The sequence below is a fragment of the Anarrhichthys ocellatus genome, unplaced genomic scaffold (genome assembly GCF_004355925.1).
Source record: "Anarrhichthys ocellatus isolate YVR2014 unplaced genomic scaffold, GSC_Weel_1.0 scaffold35, whole genome shotgun sequence".
NCBI classification, from domain to species: domain Eukaryota; kingdom Metazoa; phylum Chordata; class Actinopteri; order Perciformes; family Anarhichadidae; genus Anarrhichthys; species Anarrhichthys ocellatus.
Genome location: NW_022280065.1, coordinates 4,544,506 through 4,564,529, shown reverse-complemented (window position 1 = coordinate 4,564,529; position 20,024 = coordinate 4,544,506). Strand labels below are relative to the sequence as shown.

Below are 20,024 nucleotides of genomic sequence, written 5' to 3'. Positions count from 1 at the left end.
GCCTGTTAAAGCCGAGCGGTTGTCATACAGTCGACAAGTTTACAAGGCAGCATGTAACTGAAGACACTACAGAAAATCATTTCCATGTAAAAACATAGACAACAAGCGTGATTGTGTTTTTTTTATTGTTTAAGGATATGCATTTACATGCACATAAAGCAAATCATTTGGGAATATCATTTTTCAAATAGCTTCTTTTGACCAAGTTAGAAAATAGACCTGTCACTAGTCTTCAAATAATAATATAAAACTCACAGGTATCATACAGGCATATTTAACAGAAGGGAATATCCTGCAGCATGTGAGGTGCACCGCAACTCTTTCAGGCTCCTGCTGAGCTCAGCTGGTTGACATCCCAGCAAAGTAATCTGGTCAGGCTGGAAATTCACAACAGCTGCTGAACCGAACGTCTGATACTCGAAATGCAGATTGCTTCTGATAAACTGGGGTTTATTGCCAACAGGAGCCGACTGACAACACAGGTGGACTGACTTTGGCTAATTGAGGGAAATATTTTCTAAATATTATTCCTAATAAATAACCCCAACAAATGTTTTGGTATTGAGATTTATAGTACTGCCCCAGAATCAGGTTTAATGTCGTGGCCTGAGAGCAGTCAAGCTAGTGTGACAGCTAATAAAATCCATTCTCATGACTTTTTAATATTATTATTTGAAGACATACAGAATGAGGAAATAAAAACACGATGCAAATGATTTTTCCCCAAAAAGGCACTGTGGGTCCAAAAAAATAATAAAAATTGTTGCATTAATCATTTGCGAGGATTAAAACACCTTAAAACACATTGTAGTTAAATACACACAAAGCTCTGAATCAAAAATTATATTTTGATTTGGATATTACTGAGGGAGAATCAAAAATGTAACCCTGTTATCATCATACATTCACTACTGAATATTAAATCACTGATGGATGATGTATGTGCACCTTTATCTGTGAGAGAGTTTGTTTTTGCTATAGTTAGTAAGTTGATGTGTGCCCTTGACTGGACTTCTCTTGTGAATAGTTATTTAAAAGCTTATTTTTCTTATTGCAAATGCGTCGTTTGTTTGACTTTCCAGTTTTAGTGAATGATTACTAAAACAAGCCCAATAAAAATGTAAGAAATGCTACAGTTTCAAATTTAAAGATTGGGCTTTTTCTTAGTTCCATTAACAAAGAATAACTTAAAATTCCCTTTCTTGAATATACCTTCTAAAAACTCCACAATGTACTAAACACTGCAGTGATGGTTACATTTACACAGGTGCAACCAAAACCAAAAAGTATTATTTTACCAGTGCAGACAGAGGCTTGTGAAGATGGCAACTGTCTTAAATCCACTTTATTTATTAAAGAGGGCTACATTTTAAACCGTTGTCAACACAACTCCCCCCCCCGATCATACTAAAAACAGTTTGGACCCAACACAGGGCTTCAACATTAAAATCAACTTTCCCAAAATGGAAAATAAAAATGGGCAAAGACGAAAGCACGAAGAATCGTGAGTCACATTTTAAAACACAAGCAAAAATACTATTTTCTTTTCTTATAGATGATTATGGAAAAATATAATTTGCTACTGCACGGACTGGTCCCTCTCTCAGGCTCAACAACCCTTTAGCCGTGTTGTTATTCATGCCGTTTTAAGAAGTCACAGAACGATGGTGGCACAGCGGTGGACCACAGTGAGGATGTATCCATCCCCGATTCATGCAAACCGGATTTCTGCAGATGTCCCGAGGGAGGATAGGTTCAGGCTTTATAATAGCAGCTCAACTTAGTATTGAAAAGAGTTTCCCATGTTTTACTTGCTCCTATTCCGCTTCGTCACTTTCTAACAAAATCTGCCTCAAGCTTGTATTCAGAACACCATTCAGGGGTCAGACTATGCAGGTCAGCCCGATAACCTACTTTACAACCTGTCCACATACATTCAAATCCACCTGCTAAAGGCCTTGTTGCTCCAGTCGACGTTTCAACAGCAGGCTGAAACTTCTGCTTCACACATTGCTTGTTCTGTCACTAAAGAACAAAACCTACTGATCTGCTTTCGACTTTACTGTGCTCCCGTTTGCTATATTCACAAATCTCTCTCTCCCTCTCTGTAACTGTATGGACTGACATTCACACAATATTCCCGCCTGCACCCACAGCAGGTAACAATATGACTAGATTTAAACGTATAGCTTCAAACTCGACCACCAGCCTCCCAAGCTGCACTGAATAGTGAAATTATGTGATAAGGCTAACTGACGCCCACGCCCAAAGAACAGGAGAGCTTCTTCAGATATCAGTTTGTATACAGCGGGTTCTTGTTGGGCTTACAGGCTGCGCGGCAGAGTGTTTGGTCTCTTTTATTCTCTTGTCCTTCTCTGGCTCCGCGTCTGCGATGGCGCCTCCACTCTCCTCGCTGATGTGTAGCAACGTCCCGCTATTCTCCTCTTTCGGTGACGCGGGCGGAGATGAGGACAGCACGCGGTGGGTGAAGGCTGCGTGGCTACTCTGAGGTGGATAATGCTCCAGGCGGTCGTTCTCCACCTCGGGCATGGGCGAGATGGCGATGTCATTGAAGGCGGCGGCGGGATGATGGAGGTGGGGTTCCGTTGGGAAGGAGCATGACGGATGCGCCGGTCTCGAGGTTTCAGGCTCCGAGCAGCTGAGCTCCGAGGAGAAGTGGCTACAGTGCGAGTCGGCCACTGAGGGCAGGCTGCCGCTCAGAGACGGCGAATCGAACTCGGAGGAGTTGGTGCTGCGCTGCTCCAGAAGCTGAGCGTCCACATCGCCTCGTGTCTCGCTCATCTTTGCGTCTCCTTTGCTGCTGCTGCTGGCTCTTTTCCAAAGCTTTCCACTCCTCTTCTTGCTTCCTGAAATGGGGGGTTCCCTTGACCAGGGGGACGAGGGGCAGCAGTGGTTGTCGAGCTGCGCACAGCAGCAGGTTGAAGGGCATGAGCACGTGCCGCCGCTTGCACCTTTAAGGCCGGCAGCGCTGCTGCTACAGCTGGCCTCATCCAGGCTGCTGCTGACGCTGCAGTGCCTCACCTTCTCCTGTTTGGACTCCACGTCTGTCTGAACATCCAGACTATTGTCTCTGCAAAACAAGGTCACTCTTTTACAACAACTATCTTTGGCACATATGCACATTTATGGAGAATTAGCTGTTTTTATGTGCTTCGAGCATCATCTTCGACAAAAGCAGAAAGCATACAGTAAATACTGTTAAAAACGCATACTGACTTTCCTTCTACGACAAGGCTTCTGGCGTAAGGTATTACAAAAACTAGGACAGATATCCTTTCATAAAATAGGTCAGAAATGTGCTGATGCAACAAGTAGGACGAGTACGCTCTGACTCCTCACCTTTCCAGAGGCATATAGGCATTGAGGATGGATCCTGCCATGGCTTTTGTGCTCGCGTTGTCACTGATTGTCCCGAGACTGACGGTGGCCGACTCCCCGCTCAGACTGCAGCGCTCCTTCTGGACATCAGCCTGCACTTCCATCCTGGAAATAACAATTGAAACTAAATATAAAATCGATCACATCGCAACGATTCGCTGCATGTTTGCTTCATCCAGTATGGGAGAACACAAAGGTAGATACCATGAGAATATTATTATCTCAAAATAAACATGTACGAAGACGTTTCTCCAGGTCTGTTACCTGTTGTAGCAGCTGCCAGAGAGGCTGCCGGTGATGCTGGTCCCGGCGAGGGCCGTGGTGCTGGCGTTGTCGCTCATGTTGTCCCGCTGAGTGGAGCTCATGCCGCAGCGCTCCATGTGGCTCCCACTGACACTCAGGCCCGTCAGGCCACCGACGCTCGCTCCATCTCCGAGGCTGGGATTGTTGAGCCGAGTCTCTGCCACGGAGGTCGTGTCTGAGGAGAAAGGTGGGGGGGGTGGGGGAGGTTTTGTTAATGTAGAGAAGCTTTTAACTGACAAATAAGAGTCATACTGTGCAGCGAAGAAACCGGAAGAAGAAAGTCACTGGTAAAAAGGAGGAGGAGGGGAGTACAGATTGAGTCATCAATCGACTCCAGATAACAACAGCAAACAAAAGTGATGTTGAGGTCAGAGGCCAAAGTTCATTCTTCTGAAGTGACATCTATGACTTTACTGACTTTTATCCCTTTTAAATTCAGCCAGGAACAACAGATTGATGAATTCTCAGGTGTGAATAAATGTCATCATGTCTCACACCTTACGTTGCAGCAAAAGGTGACAGTCCCTGCTGTCATTTGGATTCATTATTATCATTCACAGTGTTGACTGAAGCTGTGAGAAACACAATCCCTCGCCCTAAACACCTCCCGGGAAAGCAAGAGAAGCTCCACCCCACACGGCACACACAGCTACTATAACTCTTTCTGTTGTGGTTGCTAAAAAGCTGCTGGTATTTTCCAAATATAAAAAGGAGCTAGACATAAATCAAGATGATTGTGGCAATAATAACGACTCCTAATTCACTCTACAGTGACTGTATGACAGGAGAGAAAGTGTTTATAATATATAAGCACATTTTAATTATCATGGAATGAAGTAATAAAGGTTAACAAAAACATTTGATTGTCATTGACAAAAGAAGAATCTAATAAGAAGTTTATTGATATTCAATTCAGTCTTTCAATCTGAAATGTTTTATGGTCTGTTGAACATTAAAAACGGTCTCAGAGTCAAATGTTTTGCCGTCGTCTGATGTACATTGTTTAATGTGTGCTAATTGTTTTACATATTTTTATTGTGTGTATTCTATTGTTAAGTCAGTGTTCGCTGTTTTAACTGACTGAAAGACAAGTTTCCATTTGGGGGCGATAGACTTCATTAAGTTTAAGTGTACTCCTGGCTCTTACTATTCATTCTGAGTCCTCCTGGGAACACGTAGGAAATCAGTGGCCTTGCTTTTTTTGTTTTTGTTATTGAGATGCTCACCTGTGGCCGCTGCCCCGCTGCCTATGTTGTCATTTTCGTCGTCAAACTCTATTCGCACCCCTTTGCCATTGCCAGCGGACACTCCACAGCCGCCGCTCCGGCACAGTGAGATTGGGACAACTCCGTAGACGTACGCCAGCATTATGGGAACACCGATACCTGAACAACACAACGTAAACGCACACTTAAACAGACAAAGTCTTAGACAGTTCAAAGCAGAGATACAAGAACAGCATGGGACAAATGTTTTAGGACGATTTCCAAACCAGATGATGCTTTTTTTACGGATTTATACTAGCAACCCACGAAAACAATCCTTTTAAATAATCTAAATATTGTCGAGAAACAGATGGTAAAATAGAGAAAGTCATGAGGGAAAAACCTTCTTTCTTACCAACGGTGACTGCTGCTACCACAGGCGACACGATCACAGACAGCGTCACACCACCTGCTATTACCAAGTTCCTCTTGTGTTTAGAGATGTCCTTGCCCTCGTAGCGATTATGGATCTGAGGAGGAAAATCATTGATTTACACACACGTATCTCACATGGTAGATCGATGAAAACGTTGCTTTTGACCACAACTGTTCCACGTCACTCCTCGGCAGTCTGCCATTAGCGCTCACCTTCCTGCCCACGTAGACCGGGATGCCAATGATCATTGCAGGGATGGCGATGCCGGCTATGAGGGCGATGCCCACGGGTGCACCCACCAACGTGCCGAGCTGCCAGAGGATCTTCTTCTTTCTGCTCCAGGGCTTCTTCCCCCAGAATGTGCAGCCTGATGGACTGAGAGTATTGGAGGGAGAGAGAGAGAGAGAGAGAGGAAAAGGGTTGTCAGGGCAAACGGAGAGAGTGAGAGATGAGCAGTTCTTTCTACCGTACACTCGTCTCACCTTAAATAGTGCAGGTCGGAGATCTCCTTCATACACAGCCAGCAGAACTCGCAGCCGCAGACAGCACAGGTCATGTGATTACAGCTTCCGTCATTCATCTTGATGATGTAGGCGGCACAGCGAGGGCACGGCTTGATGTCGTCACCTAGTGGGGTGTTGAAGGTTGAGGAGAAAGCAGGGGGATATTTTTAGCGCACATTGTGGCTGGAAAAGGTGACGACGGGTGTGGTGAAGGTACAGATGAGTGCGAGAGTTCGAGCGCTGGGTGTGTGTGTTGTTGTTTTTTTGTTTGTTGTGCGTTTACCTGCGGCTCCACTCTCTTGGCTGTAGCTGAGGGAGGAGGACCGGAAAGTCCTCAGCCGGAGGGATTGGGCCCTTTGTTGCCGCGCGGTGTCACACGTCTGGTTGGGATGCCACAGCTGTTTGCAGTGGTAGCAGAACTCGGTCCCACAGCCCTCACGCCCGCAGGTGATCTTTGGGCAGCTGGCACAGCCAAACGCAATGACTGCGTAACTGAGAGAGAGAGAGAAGAAGAAGAAGAAAGAAAAATCAACCAAAATGGTGGTTAGTATTTGCTGATAGAAGAGCATGGATGTAGTAGTTTAGCACAACACTAGGGGTCAGCAGGGATGACATTACTAGTGCAGGAGTATAAAAGTAGAGCGGGTAAAACTAAGGAGCAATTTATAGTGTATATATGTACTGGCACAATCAGTTCTGCATGACTGCGTGTCTCCACAGTAACACTCATCAATCATAACAGTGGTCTATTCGAGAGCAACTGAAAAGCAAACGGCACAATCGAGGCAAAGTCTGCAAACCGTTTTGTTATAAACATGCAAATCTAATGCAAGGGGACACCATACAAACTGTTGCAGCAGACATTTACATCCCAACACCATTACTGAATATCATTCCATCAATAAATGGAAATAATAAAATGAATTGTAGCAGTCGTCTCCCCTTGCTTTTCTGACTCACACACCTACTTGTGTTCCTCTGATGTGGATACAATGAGACATTAATAACCATGTTGTTGAAAGGAACACCTTAGATACAGCGGGAGAGGAGTACACACAGCACCTGAAAGTATATGCATGAGTAACTCGGCTTTACTCTGAGGTTAATCACTTACAGCCTGACATCTTTATTTATAAATGTAATTATGTAGCGCAAAGCCTCCAGCGAGACAGAGCTGCGTCTCCAGTTCGGCACAGATTTCTTAAAAGCCATTAAAGCTCAGAAAGAATTATTGGAGCATGAGCTGATACAACATACACACCATGACTGTAGGCTGATGTACACAGCTGTTTACTTACTTACTTTGAGTTCTTTATGTTATATAGACCAAATGATTAATAAGGAAAATATTTGGGATATTAATTGACAATGAATAATAATCATTAGTTGTAGTCCTACTTGACAGAGGACTTGACAAAAAGGTCTTAATCTGTTTCCCATGCAGAGATCCAATCTAGTTGACGGTAGAGCACGGAGACGAGGTTCATCAAAAGTCTTTCTCTGAGTGATTATTGTTAAAACCTCGAACACTTTCACCCTCACGGGGTCTTTGTTTGAGGCGTCATATACCTGCAGACCATTCTGTCTAGACAGTCTCTACTAACACCCTGGTGAGGCAAAAACAACGGCAAATGGTGCAGAAGTCGTAAAGTGGACGGCAGAACTCCCAAATGGACCTTTTGGTGTGTGCACTGTGGAGTCAAGACTCTCTCTTTACGTCAAATACTCCTTCAGAGGATTACTTACATCTGACCCAATATCTTGCACCAGTAATTATACAACAATTAGGAGCGACAGCATTTACAGGCGGAGAGTGTGACAGCTGAGCCGGAGCTAAACTGATGACAAGAGATGACGAGAGCAAGAAGAGCTGAAACGAGCTCATGAAAGAGCCATTATTCTTACAGACGGGGTCAGCAGTGTTGATGTGCAACAAAGAGAGAGAGAGAGAGAGAGAGAGAGAGAGAGAGAGAGAGAGAGAGACGAGTAAAGCCATTAAATGCAGATGAACAGTAGAGATTCTGCTGCATACATGGAGGTTGTCATGGCCGGCAGGTGAAAAACACGGCAGCTAAAACACGGTGACCTAGTGAGCACACCGAGCATAACGACGTTAGCTTCAGTTCGGGCCCCTGAGAGCAAACATACGAGACCCCGACCCGACCCTCAACGTCACCAGCGCCTCCTCGTGAAAGACGGAAACCAGAACTATGATCTCCTCCTCAGAGTATCAATAGATTTGTGTATTGATGTAAAGCCCTTTGTTACTTTTTAGAGAGTGCTTTACAGTCAACAAAATATGAAGGAGCGGCAATGATTATCATTTTTACCAACAGGCCAATCACTCCCAGCTTTATTCATTATGTGGTGAGAAGAAATGCCAGGTACGCTCTGACAACAATAGGCATCGGCATCATCATCATCATCATCATCATCATCATCACTTGCTGCTGCTCACGTCTGGGTTTCTTTGGCTGACTCATGAGGCTGACAGAACAAACGGGTCTATTACTGCTACGAGTTATTTATAGCTTGTAGCATCAATGCAGAAGCTGGGTGAACTTCAAAAGGCCAGTTTACAGCATTGGAGGTTTTTGAATGCAGCTGCTTGCTATGTTATTTCGGGACTTGTGTATTTCAAAAGAAGGAAAACATCAAGCGCACTTCAGGTAACCAAAATAGAAATTTTGCATAAATTGTAGCTTGTGTGGAAATAATCTGACATGCTTGATGTTTTAAGGGTAACTGGCTGTGTTGCCATTAATGTTTGGTGGACATCACTTAATCGCTCTCCCCTCGTTCGGCTGGTGAGTCATATTTAATGTAAAGAGCGGGTTGTCCTCATGCGTTCTTCTGTCAGTAGCCTATATAATCTCTCACGCTCTCCTTCTTACCCACAGTCGGGGGCCGGGCACCAGCGGCAGTCGGGTTCGCCAACCAGCCACCTCCTCAGCATGAACTCCTCGTACTTCTCCATGACGGCTCGGTCGCCCAGGATCATCTGGATGTCGTGGGGGTTGAAGCGCTCCGAGCACTCAGGGCAGCAGATGTTGATGCGCGACTCGGAGATCTCGATGCGCAGGTACTGTCGCAGGCAGTCGGCGCAGGAGCGGTGGTGACAGGTCATGATGTCCGGGAAGAGCTCGCGCGCATGGCGCAGGAGGCACAGCGGGCACTCCAGCAGCTCCGACGAAGAAGAACCCGGCACCGACACCGACGAAGTCGATGCGACGGCCGGAGCGCAGGGGGCAGAGGTTTTATCGTGGACCGCCTCCGACTGGACGCTTTCGGCGCCGACAACGCCGTCCACGGCGACTCCGGCCTGCAGAGGCCTGGACTTGTGCTTGGGGTCGCGGTCGGGCCGACGCCGGCGGCTGAAGAGTGAGTGGAGGGACAGTCGGCGCTTTTTGGGGGTCTTTCTAACCGACGGGATGCTGATGGAGGAGGCGGCGGAGTGGAGGTCTCGCTCGGAGCCTGTGCTGCCATGATGCTGCTGGGGCAGGCTGCCCATCACGCCAGAAGGGTGGTACGACCAGATATCACCACATCAGAAAGGGGTGTGAGGGACTGGGAGAGGGAGGGAATGTAGAGAGGGACTTGGGGTTTTAAATGACAGGATGGTCGGGGGAGGGGGCTGTGCTGCTGTTAGCTAGGACATAGTGGCTGGAAGCTGGTCTGGAGGTCTGTAGTGGTCAGTCCATGGTTTAACTCACAGTGACGATACACCAACCTGACGGAGACAGAAAGAAATGGAAAATCAGGTACAGAGCCAAAGCTGACTGCTTTAACTTTTAATGTTCTGCTGCATTTGGATGATTTAGGATGCATAACAAGAAGTGGAAATACAAAACGGCATAAAAAACAACAACAATCTGACAAAATGTAAGAAACGACAGCTCTCATCGAAGAGTTTTCTGGCCGGCTTCAGGCATCTTTTTAGGCGCATCTTCTGTGTTTGCGCGATTGCTTACATAAAACATCTGCAGGCTTTCCCTGGAGAGCGCATGTTAGTCATATGTAGGCGAAACAAGACAAAAACCTGCGTTTTCTTTCCCCCATCATGCATCTCGGATGTGGCCACAGCTGTGTCAGTGTGCCTAGAGCAGCCACACCTTGTCTCAAGTGCTTCCACATGCTCTTGTTTTTACACAATATGAACAACTAAAAGCATAACTCACCATCTTGGAGAGCAAGTAGTTTATAGAGGACGTGAAGGATCGCTGTTTGAAGGCGACGCCACACAGAAACCAAACAAGTGTAAGTAGTTAAAGTAGTAGTGACTTTCAAGTAATGAGAAGCACATTTCATTCTGAAATACACCAACACAGTTTGTGTGGGTGTGGTGCTATGTAACCCTCCATAGAGTTGACAGATCCAGCTGATGAATTTACATGTTTTGGATAAACATCTCTGCCTTGGACTCGTTCCTAAAGGGACCAAGTAATGGAGGAAGCTAATTTTTCACTATTTGCATTTCTGTGCTGCACCTTTTATCAACACGAACACCCAGTGGTAATAAAAACATCTGGATCAATAAGTGGCCAGTAGGGAAATAATAGATTTGAATGCTTAGATTTTTCAGTCCGAAATCCACTTTAAAATCAGCTTAAGTGAAGAAACAGATTTTTTGGTATTCGTGTCTCACGTCCCATTTGGAAAAACAACAAAACAGAGCGCTGCAGAAAAAACGACCGACATCAGCAAGAGGTGCTGCAGCTGAGGGCTAGAGATGTTATTAAAATAATACTCTCATCTCCCAAGTGTTTGTAGTTTTACCACAAGAGACACAATTTAATATGTTGGTTTAGACATCGGTTCGATCTTCATTTTAACTTCTCACTAGGTTTAAGTCACAGGACTTTAAACTAGGACTTTCACAGGATTTTTTGGTGACAACTCAGAGTCGGCACTTGACAAACCTACAAATATGAGATGAATACAATATTCAATCCACTGCGAGACTTTGCTTCCAAGCAGAACACCAAATGGACCAAAGTGAAGGAACAGAATGATTTCCATCCTCTTCTGAATGCTCTAAACTTGTGTTTGAGTGTGTGTTTGTCATTAGAGACTAATTTCAGGAAAATTCCAGAGGGAGCCAAGAGGTGACTAATTAACAAGCCGGCCGCAAGTCTCGATTGAGACAGAAATCCTGCAGAGCACAGACTCTCATAACCCAGAAACCTTCTTCTGACTGGCTGCGGTTTATCTCCCCTCGCGACGATTCGTCCTCCACATCAACCAAATATTATAAGTTGAGATAATTCTGCATCAACAACCAGTACTGACATGCATTACACAAACGAACACAAAGGATTTGGCCCTTTTGGTGCAGTTCATCGTCTCATCTTACTTTGAAAATTCATATTTAATTGACAATTGTGACGACTTTATCATAACTGACCGATGCCAAACCGGCAATCAATGAACCACCAAGTTCTTTCCCCTTAGTGTTTACATTCAGTCTAATCCACACACACCTTGATCATAACACAATCATAAAAGAGCTATAAAATATGGGCAGTGTAAACATCAAGTCCTTTTAGCTCGCTAGAGGGTCACATTCAGAGTATCAACACTGTGATATGAAAGAGATATAAGAGCTGTTAGGACCTGGAAACAACACTTCAAGTAGTAGAGATGATCTTGATTCAGAAAAACAAAAACTGTAGTTTGAATATCAGGTGGGACCAGCTCACCAGACGACTAGAATTTACTAAGCAGCCACGTTTATCTGATAACAACGTAGAAGTAACTTCAAAGCATAGTTACCAAATATTTAACTGTGAGTCATTAAGCCATTAACACGGCAGCCATGCTGTAAAGAATAAAGTGTTTTAATTGCTTGATCTGATCATTTAAGAGTCACAATCAAAACCCAAAGCCTGCGTATGACATCTGTAATTCAAGCTACACGAAACACCAGTGGGTAAAGCGACATGAGGTGACGTGAGACGACACATCAGACAGTTTGTCGGTGCAACTTCCTTGAGGCGTGTCACGAAATGGATATCCCTCGAAAAAATAAGGGCACAAAATGATGCCACCCACTCCAAAGACATACAACTGAATTTGGAGACATGGCACACTAGTGTAGCCTCTAAAACACTTTTGTGAACTTTGTCTTGGATCAATAACTTTTAGCTTTTCTAATGATTATGTTAGCGACCAGATATCTTAACCTAAGTCCTGACACAATAATTCCACATCATAACAAAGCCCGATGATCAACTAGCCAAGTCATGTGAGCAAGAGGAAAACTTTAACGAGACAGAGAAGCAATTTCAAGCCAACCCGCAACTCAATGTGAAATTACGCTCCCAAGGCGTAATTAAACTGGAAAAGCCTGCCGCTGCACTGTACACAGAGTGAGTGGGACTTTCCGTGCGACTGCGGTCGTGCATTTGTGTTCGTGCACATGCATGTGTTCAAGTCCTGTGGCTCAAGGCCAATCACATATCACATGCTACCGCGGCTCTCACTCACACTCACACTCACACTCACACACACACACACACACACACACACACAGGGATGGTGTCCCAGTTCCTGAGAGAACCCCAGGGGGGGGAGAAGCCTGCTGCGGCAGAACCAACGGTTTCCACCTTCACTGAGTTTGCATCAGCTGATGCTACAGCGTAACAACCACTGTAGTATGATCTACATTTGCAGTTTCCTCCTGGATAGATGGGTCATTGTAAGGTTACTGAATCACAATATATTTTGTTTCAAAATGTGTCATTTGGGGCCCGCAGTGGTAGACCACGAAGCAATAACGTTGGCTCTTGCGTCGCAGTAAACAAAATCAATCCAGGTTTCCATCGGCTGTAATTTTACAGAGACAATTAGGTACACAAGCAGCCTGCAATGTTTTATTATACAGGTCTGTATCGCTCACTGTCTTGTATTTTTGAACACCATTATTTATGCTACAGACAGAATACGACTCTGTCACAAAGAGTATTATTAACATCAACAATGTTCCACAGCACGTCTTCTACTTCCAAAGTAAACACGAGAGCGATAAGAAAACGAAGCAACAGCAAAGTCCCAACTACAGATGCCATTCTGGAACTATTCAATACCAAACACGTAGCCCAGTGCTGGAGAGAAAATGCATCCTCGAACCATTAAGGATTACAGTCATACAGATACAGTACGACAGTATAACGACATATAAGCCAAAGTGAAGTATTTTACATTAACATATAACACACAAACTATATTTGTCAGTGGGCTAGTTTGAACTCTCAGCTTACAACACCCTTTATAATGAACATGCATCAAAATAAAATTGCCCTGGAATGCAGACAAACGTCAGCAGAGTCCTGTAGTTCAAACAGACACAACCGTCACCCCGCTCTGATATTTCCTGAGCATTGAATTTGATTTTGTGTCTTTACAAATCCACGTCTCCTATTTTTGACAAAGCTGTAGTTGAGCCACCTCCAGTTTATCACATTGCTGACGATGCCGCAATTTCCGGAGGTGCACATCGTTTGGTTTTAGGTCAAATGGAGTGTATTTAGAAGGAATCCCTGCAGTGTTTCTCAATGCTGCAATCCAAATCTGGGGATAGATGATGTCAACTTCCTGGGATTTTGTGGGTTCGGCGGCCAGTGCCCGCCTTCACAAACGTCCCACGTACAACGATCAGCTTCCATCGCTGGAAACGAGAGGCTCAAAGTGTTCCTCTGCAAAGTGTTCGTCATGTACGCTAATTTCCGGTGACATTCCAGCTGGAGGACAGACTTCCTGATCGTGACAATGCATTCAGTTATTGCGGCTTGGGACAAAGTAACAGCCCAGAGACTGGGTGACAAACTCAGTGAAAGCTACTCTTTTTGTATTTGTTTACAGAGGGAATATTTCAGCTTTTTTTTTTTTTTTTTAAACAGTTGTCTACCGCACCAGCCATCCGTCTGAAGCAAATTAATACTGGGAAAAGTTATTGTTAGACTGCAAAGCATTAATCCGCTGTGGGTCAACTTTCGGAATAACCCAGTATAGCTTAATGAACCTCTATTTAGCCTATTATCTGTATACCAAAGTATAACGTATGACGTTCAACAGAGAGTGAGCGCCTCCGAGGCTACTTCCAGCACTATTTACAAAACAGTGTGATTTAGCCAACAGGGTAAAGTACTTTTCCACTGCATCTGGTTCACTGTGAGGAGCCCGTGAATCTAAAGACGCAGCTGAAGATGCAATGATTAGGAGGCAAAATCCTCAACAGTACAAAAAAATTGTTTATTTATTTTGCCATTTCTCCATTCAGCACCATGGAGACAAATGAAGCTGGCTTGTGTTTGGCCCAGCTACAGAAGGGGGGGCTACCATTTGTCTGCTGAATAGAGAGACATCTATGCAGCCCAGTGGGGTTCTGACGAGGAGGATAAAGGAGGAGAGTCACATCACGGATGTATTCTAGGAGTCTAAACTTTGCTGCACATTCATTTCAATGACAACTTTTACCGCAGTAGCAATCAGTAATGTACAAACATTAGTGTGTGTCAATAAATATATCATTATATTATCAAATACTGCTCTATTTTCTGATAAAAAAATAAAACAAATTACAGTTATTGTTACATTGCATATCTAACCGACGAACATCCTGGAATAAGCAGAGGACTAAAACAGGGTCTAACAAACTAAATGTTTTCAGACATTTATTATCTATAGACATACTCTTGACACTTTGATTACAATCTCCACTGGGAGACTTTGTTTTATCTGCATCCAGATGGTCGTACATTCTTTGCAATTACTCCGAGATTAACAGGAATACCAAGATAACCACAGACGGTGATAACACTTCTTTGTGTTGGTCCCAAGCTACAGAACACACAAAAGGCCAAAAAGGAAACCAGAACAGCCATCGCACGCAGTCTAAAATGATGTCAACGCGTTCGCTTCCGTCCCTGGTGCACGAATGTTTGCTCGCTCGTTCATCGAGCCAGAAGGAAAAGTCAAGACAAGAGTCAATGTTTGCAGAACGTACTATTGCAGAAAAAGCAAAACGTTTTCTTTCGATTCACAGCCCATTGGTGATGGATCATGTGTCACAGGTTGCTGTCTCTCTGTCAGTGTAGCGCTCACCCCAATGATTGAAGGGGTATGATCGCTTGATTATACAACTTAATCTTAAAATTAAATGTTTTTGATTGGCTATATATAATGAAATTAAAAAGGAATATCAAACAGCATATCTACCAGCAGTATCAGACAGGGGGTCTTTCTAAGGAACATGCTTAAAAACAAACATTTCTCACATTTAAATACTATTTTTTGTTCTGAAAATAATAAACAGGACAAATATTCAACAATATTTAACAAATATTTGAGTATGATCATAATGTTGTCCACTGCAAAACTGACATTTAGGTACGGTAACCTAAAACTAGTTCAGACTGGAGAATTCTTGCCCCGATTATTATTATTATTATTATTATTATAATAATTTAGGGGTGATGGTGCACGCCCTCGTGTCAAGAAGTGACAAAAAACACAAGAGTAGCTTCCTTCAGCACAAGTTTACTCCGTTGTGTTATGTAAAATAAAAAATATAAGCTTTAGGATATAGAAGATGTTTGAATTTGCTTAAAAATGGCCATACAATTTCAATATTTGTGTATAAAGCTGGGAACAAAACAGTGTTAGTTTGATAATGTACTGTCTGTCATTAAAATTTAAAATCACTTGTGGTGAGATGTAACTGAATCATGGCATGAGATGAGTTTGAGGTAATGCAACTTCAACATACACGAGCGTCCCAACATGTTACCAAAACTCAGACGCACAAATCATCTCATTCAGTTTACATTCATAAGTTAAAAGTAACGAGCCATTAGGAGAAAGCAAAGCACTATGACTCACTGATCGAAACCTTCCAGTGAGGACGACCTGAATTAATTTAGCAGGCGTGCTATAAAAGTAACACAATAAATAAAGGACTGTGCCCAGTAATTTAAAATGCATCTGTTCCGCAAAACACTGTTGACTGTGCTATAACGGGTCGATGACAGAAAAACATTGAAGGATATTATTTCCATTCACTGAAGGGCGCCTAGATGGGACAAATCACACTAAATTACTTTACAAGAAGACCAAATGCTGTAGAAATGTGGAACAAAAATAATGAAATTAGCAAAATAGGGCATCAAATGATACACTACAATTGAGTCGATTATAGGAGCTTAAAACATATAAAACCATTTGTTAAAAACCCTAAATCTGATATTATGAAGCATGTCGATACCACAGTCAGCTGACTCTACAAATAAATACAGGATAATGTAATTTTGCATTAAAAAACCCAAGTACATTTACTAGGAATGCTCTGTTTGACAAAAACAATAGTGGAAACGATAAAATAACCCACAAGAAACGAAAAAAGTCCAGATATCAGTCATCTGAAGCTCGGCACAGGAAGGACCTCATTCTGTTTACACTTTCCACCAGGCTAACGTTAGCATGCTAGCTAACGACGTCTAGTAGGAAAGATACTGTCTAACTTTAATCTGCCCAGAGAGTTTATGACTAAAGCTGAGCTGTGATGTTTGCTAACTCAACGGACAGCTGACCACATGGTTTATATAAGGAAGCAAGCTGAACGACCACACAACTTAATCTGGTGCCAGCTGAAGGCTTTGTGCCCCCCTAGAGTGTATAACGAGGAGTATATACACAAGCTAACAGAGCTAATAACTGCTAACGGTTAGCTGCTCGTGAGCCTCGCAGAGGAGGAAGTTGTGATCTGTGTAATATTTACCACATTATAAAGACTATTCCCACACACACTTACCGTTCAGTTTACACCGGATCTCCTTTTTAATTCACAACAGACGTGAACACTGGTGTCTCCATCTCCCAGTAAAGCCGCACATTTGTTGCAGAAAACTTCGCCGGACAGCCTAGATACATTCCCCAAATGGTATGGTTGTCAAGCCAGTGGGCTACAGACAACATCGGTACTTCCGGTCAGAGGTGTCCACCTTTCACAATAAAATGAATCCATCCGTTTCCAACAGATAGATTGCCAACAGCGGAAGAAGTACTCACATTCTTTACTAAAACACAAAAAAATACTCCATTACTAGTAGAAGTAATTTGAAAGTGTTCTTAAAGTTGCTGCATACTGAATCCAATATACATTGCCTCCACACAGCTCTCAACATGGAGCCGGGGGTCAGCATTTAAAGGCCCTTTCAGAAAGAAAGCCACAACACTTTGTGCTCTGAAACCCATTATTTCGAATGTCTTGTGCTGCGCCTTCATTCTCTGCTCAGGTAGCCATTACTCCTCTACATTTACATGGCACATAGTTGTTTGCTGGCTGCTTTATTAATGCTAACTGAAACGTGGTGGATTATCAGTATAAAATAACATACATTTTCCCCAAGATGATATGTTTGTGCTCTAATTGGTGAACCACATTGTTCAATCCGAACAACTTTTCCTGATAGCAGCTGTTGACTTGACACTTTGCCAGAGAAGCTCAGACAGATGTTTAACAGCATTTTGTACATACCAGACCAATAGGTGACAGCAGCAAGGATTCTAGTTGCCCTCCAGCAGTAAACAAAGAAACCAGAAGAGGTTGAAATCAGTTCATGAATTGTATCATCGGAATTTAATTCTTGGCCCATTTGAACTTGCTGTTAAGCTGTTTGTTGAAGTCAAAATATATATATATTTTTCCCCCCACTGTTGTCTCACAGTCTGCTTTCTGCTGACATGTCAAAAGAAAATAATCTTAATATGACTGCGCTTCATTTTCTGTTATCTAAATTATTTTTTCGTGATATTAGTTACATATACCAGTTCCAGCCCTTGTTTATCTAGCAGTGGAAATACTGCTATCCTGTGGCCACTCAAGAGTAGTTTTATTGTACTTCCATCATGAATTATGATCCTGCCATCTCGTAGAGACATTATACTACATGTGCACGCACACAAACACACACACACACACACACAAACACACACACACACACACACACACACACACACACACACACATACACTCTCTACATGCTTTTGTCACTTAGGTATTCCTGTATACCAATAACCACTTCTTAACCATAATATATAATTGTTTAACTGATGGGGAACAGCTTTTTTGCCCCCAAATGGAAGCATGTTCCCAACAAGGACCCAAAACACATACAGTCACAAACTGTTTTCTGCTTTTTGTAATGTCACATTGCTCGCCTGCAGATACTTGTGTGTTTTTAAATGTTTGTCACATTTCCTCAGGGCTTCCTAATATTTGTCAGTAGTTTGAAAGAGAACATTGTGTTCAACTTTTTCTATCTTGTGTAATTTGTTCTCACTGTAAACTCTGATAAAGCCGGCCATAAGGTTCTCAATTCCCCCCCTCAGAGACTTTGACATGTTACATGTATGTAAGCAGTATTCATCACTGTAGCTATATCACACGTAATGTATCTTGTGTCACATTTGCCATGAATTGCATTTTTATGGCCACATGATTATGAAATGTAATAATCTAGATGGCTTCTGAATCACTTCCATGTAATTCAACATAATGTATGTCACATTTCTTGAATCTAATGTAAGGGTTTTCAACAATGCTGGTCCGTACAAGGTTGTTGCATGCTGATCACCAGTCTCATGGGGATCATCACATCACTGTAGGTGTCTTTATGTTTCAGACATGTTCAAACATGTTCACCATCCAATCAGTTATTTTCAGATATTTATGGGCCAAATGATGAATTAATTAACAAAAATAAGAATAATTACATTCTTAATGGATTTTTTTTGATCACTTATCATTAAATTGAACAACTATAGCTCTAACAGTTACACAACATAGCTATCAAATGTATTAATACACAATAACTTTCTCGCAAAAAAATACGTTTATAAACACGTATTTTTGTAATATAACAAAAATAATCTACAGATTTATGTGGCGAAATTATAATATTTTGTATTCCTCACAGAGGTGCTTTAGACAGTTGGTGATGGTTGTTGGACATCTCGTGCTCAGTGAATATCTTTGCTGTGTTTGTTTTTGACAGCCACCGGAGGACCTCTTTGTGGCGCATGCGCACACGTCGCTCATTCAGATGTCAACTGCACCAGCGAGATAACGGACAAACACCACAGCGTTTAGACAAACACTAGCGAGAGCTCGTTAGCTTAGGGAAGTTATTAGTCCTTTCGACAAAAAAAGCTCCTCCAGCCTGTACAAAGTAATGAGGTAGATAGTCGGACAGCTAAGTATACGTACCTTGATTACAACAGACTGGCACTACCACGGTGAAAATGGACCAGGACATAGATTCAGAGGGCCGGTTTCAAAAACTCTACCTAGTAAGTCTGTTAGCATAGCTAGCACGAAGCTAACACAGATAGTACCTCAAGCGCGCATTAATCTAGCAAGCTAACAGGCTAGCTCATCAACTATCCGATATCTAACCTGTCATGTATCGACAGTTTCCTTCATCTCTTAGTTTTCTGCCGGTTCTATTTATTTTCAGCGTGTCTGCAACAACTAATTAAATACGGTAACGTGAATGTTACCGTTAGTTTAGTCGGTGTTATGGTGCATGTGGTTGTTGCTCACTATGATCAGCTAACATCTACATAATATAGAGACTTTATACTCCACTCTTATTAGTAGAATCGTATTGGGTCAGTGCTGAAAGTAACTTATGTATCGTTTGTCTGTGATTATTTGACATCAGCTAGGTTGTTACTGGGTTCCTGCTTGCTCATATCTAACGCTAGTTTAATGCTATTCTTGCCTATAAACAATCTCACTGTTGTCTCCAGGAAATAAGGAATCAGTCCCACGAGTGCTCCTACAAAGTGGCAAAGTGTCCAGAGAATCGCAACCGAAACAGATACAGAGATGTCAGTCCATGTAGGTACACTTTTTATGGAAACTTGTTCACAGTGTGATGTTTTTCTGCTAAACCTCCTTTTGACAGTGTTTGGTCAATTTACAGCCAATCTTATAATAATGAATGCATCATTTTCCTCTCATTGCTGCCTGCAGTCGATCACAGCCGGGTGAAGCTGGAGGGCACGGACAACGACTACATCAATGCAAGTCTGGTGGTCATGGAGGAAGCCCAGAGAAGTTACATATTGACTCAGGTAAGTCCCAGGCTTTTATAATAAATAAAAAAAAAAAATATA

General features: G+C 42.9%; 2 protein-coding genes across 2 annotated transcripts in view; one reads left to right on the top strand and one right to left on the bottom strand.

Annotated features, from left to right (window-relative positions):
• Nucleotides 1–107: 107 nt before the first annotated feature.
• rnf19a (ring finger protein 19A, RBR E3 ubiquitin protein ligase) lies at nt 108–16,795 on the bottom strand. The gene is made up of 10 exons (XM_031866483.1): nt 16,654–16,795; nt 8,741–9,576; nt 6,130–6,338; nt 5,826–5,970; nt 5,556–5,718; nt 5,323–5,437; nt 4,929–5,087; nt 3,664–3,877; nt 3,361–3,504; nt 108–3,091 (listed from the first exon to the last, which is right to left on the bottom strand). The coding sequence occupies exons 2-10, from the start codon at nt 9,355–9,357 to the stop codon at nt 2,287–2,289; spliced, it is 2,571 nt and encodes an 856-aa protein (XP_031722343.1). The 5' UTR covers nt 9,358–9,576; nt 16,654–16,795; the 3' UTR covers nt 108–2,286.
• A 2,166-nt stretch (nt 16,796–18,961) lies between these two features.
• Nucleotides 18,962–20,024, top strand: part of ptpn2b (protein tyrosine phosphatase non-receptor type 2b) — an 11,186-nt gene continuing 10,123 nt past the window's right edge. The window contains exons 1-3 of the mRNA XM_031866501.1: nt 18,962–19,193; nt 19,656–19,746; nt 19,882–19,982. Of these exons, the coding sequence (XP_031722361.1) occupies nt 19,146–19,193; nt 19,656–19,746; nt 19,882–19,982 (240 nt within the window). The 5' untranslated portion in view covers nt 18,962–19,145. The remainder of the gene's footprint in view (nt 19,194–19,655; nt 19,747–19,881; nt 19,983–20,024) is intronic.

Bases quoted from the DNA above. Each gene is read 5' to 3' on its own strand.
- rnf19a (XM_031866483.1), bottom strand. From the start codon at position 9,357: ATGGGCAGCCTGCCCCAGCAGCATCATGGCAGCACAGGCTCCGAGCGA. The intron at 5,438-5,555 runs GTGAGCGCTAAT...TTTCCTCCTCAG, and splicing joins CGGTCTACGTGGGCAGGAAG to ATCCATAATCGCTACGAGGG. The intron at 3,878-4,928 runs GTGAGCATCTCA...CTTTCTCCTCAG, and splicing joins CAGCGGGGCAGCGGCCACAG to ACACGACCTCCGTGGCAGAG.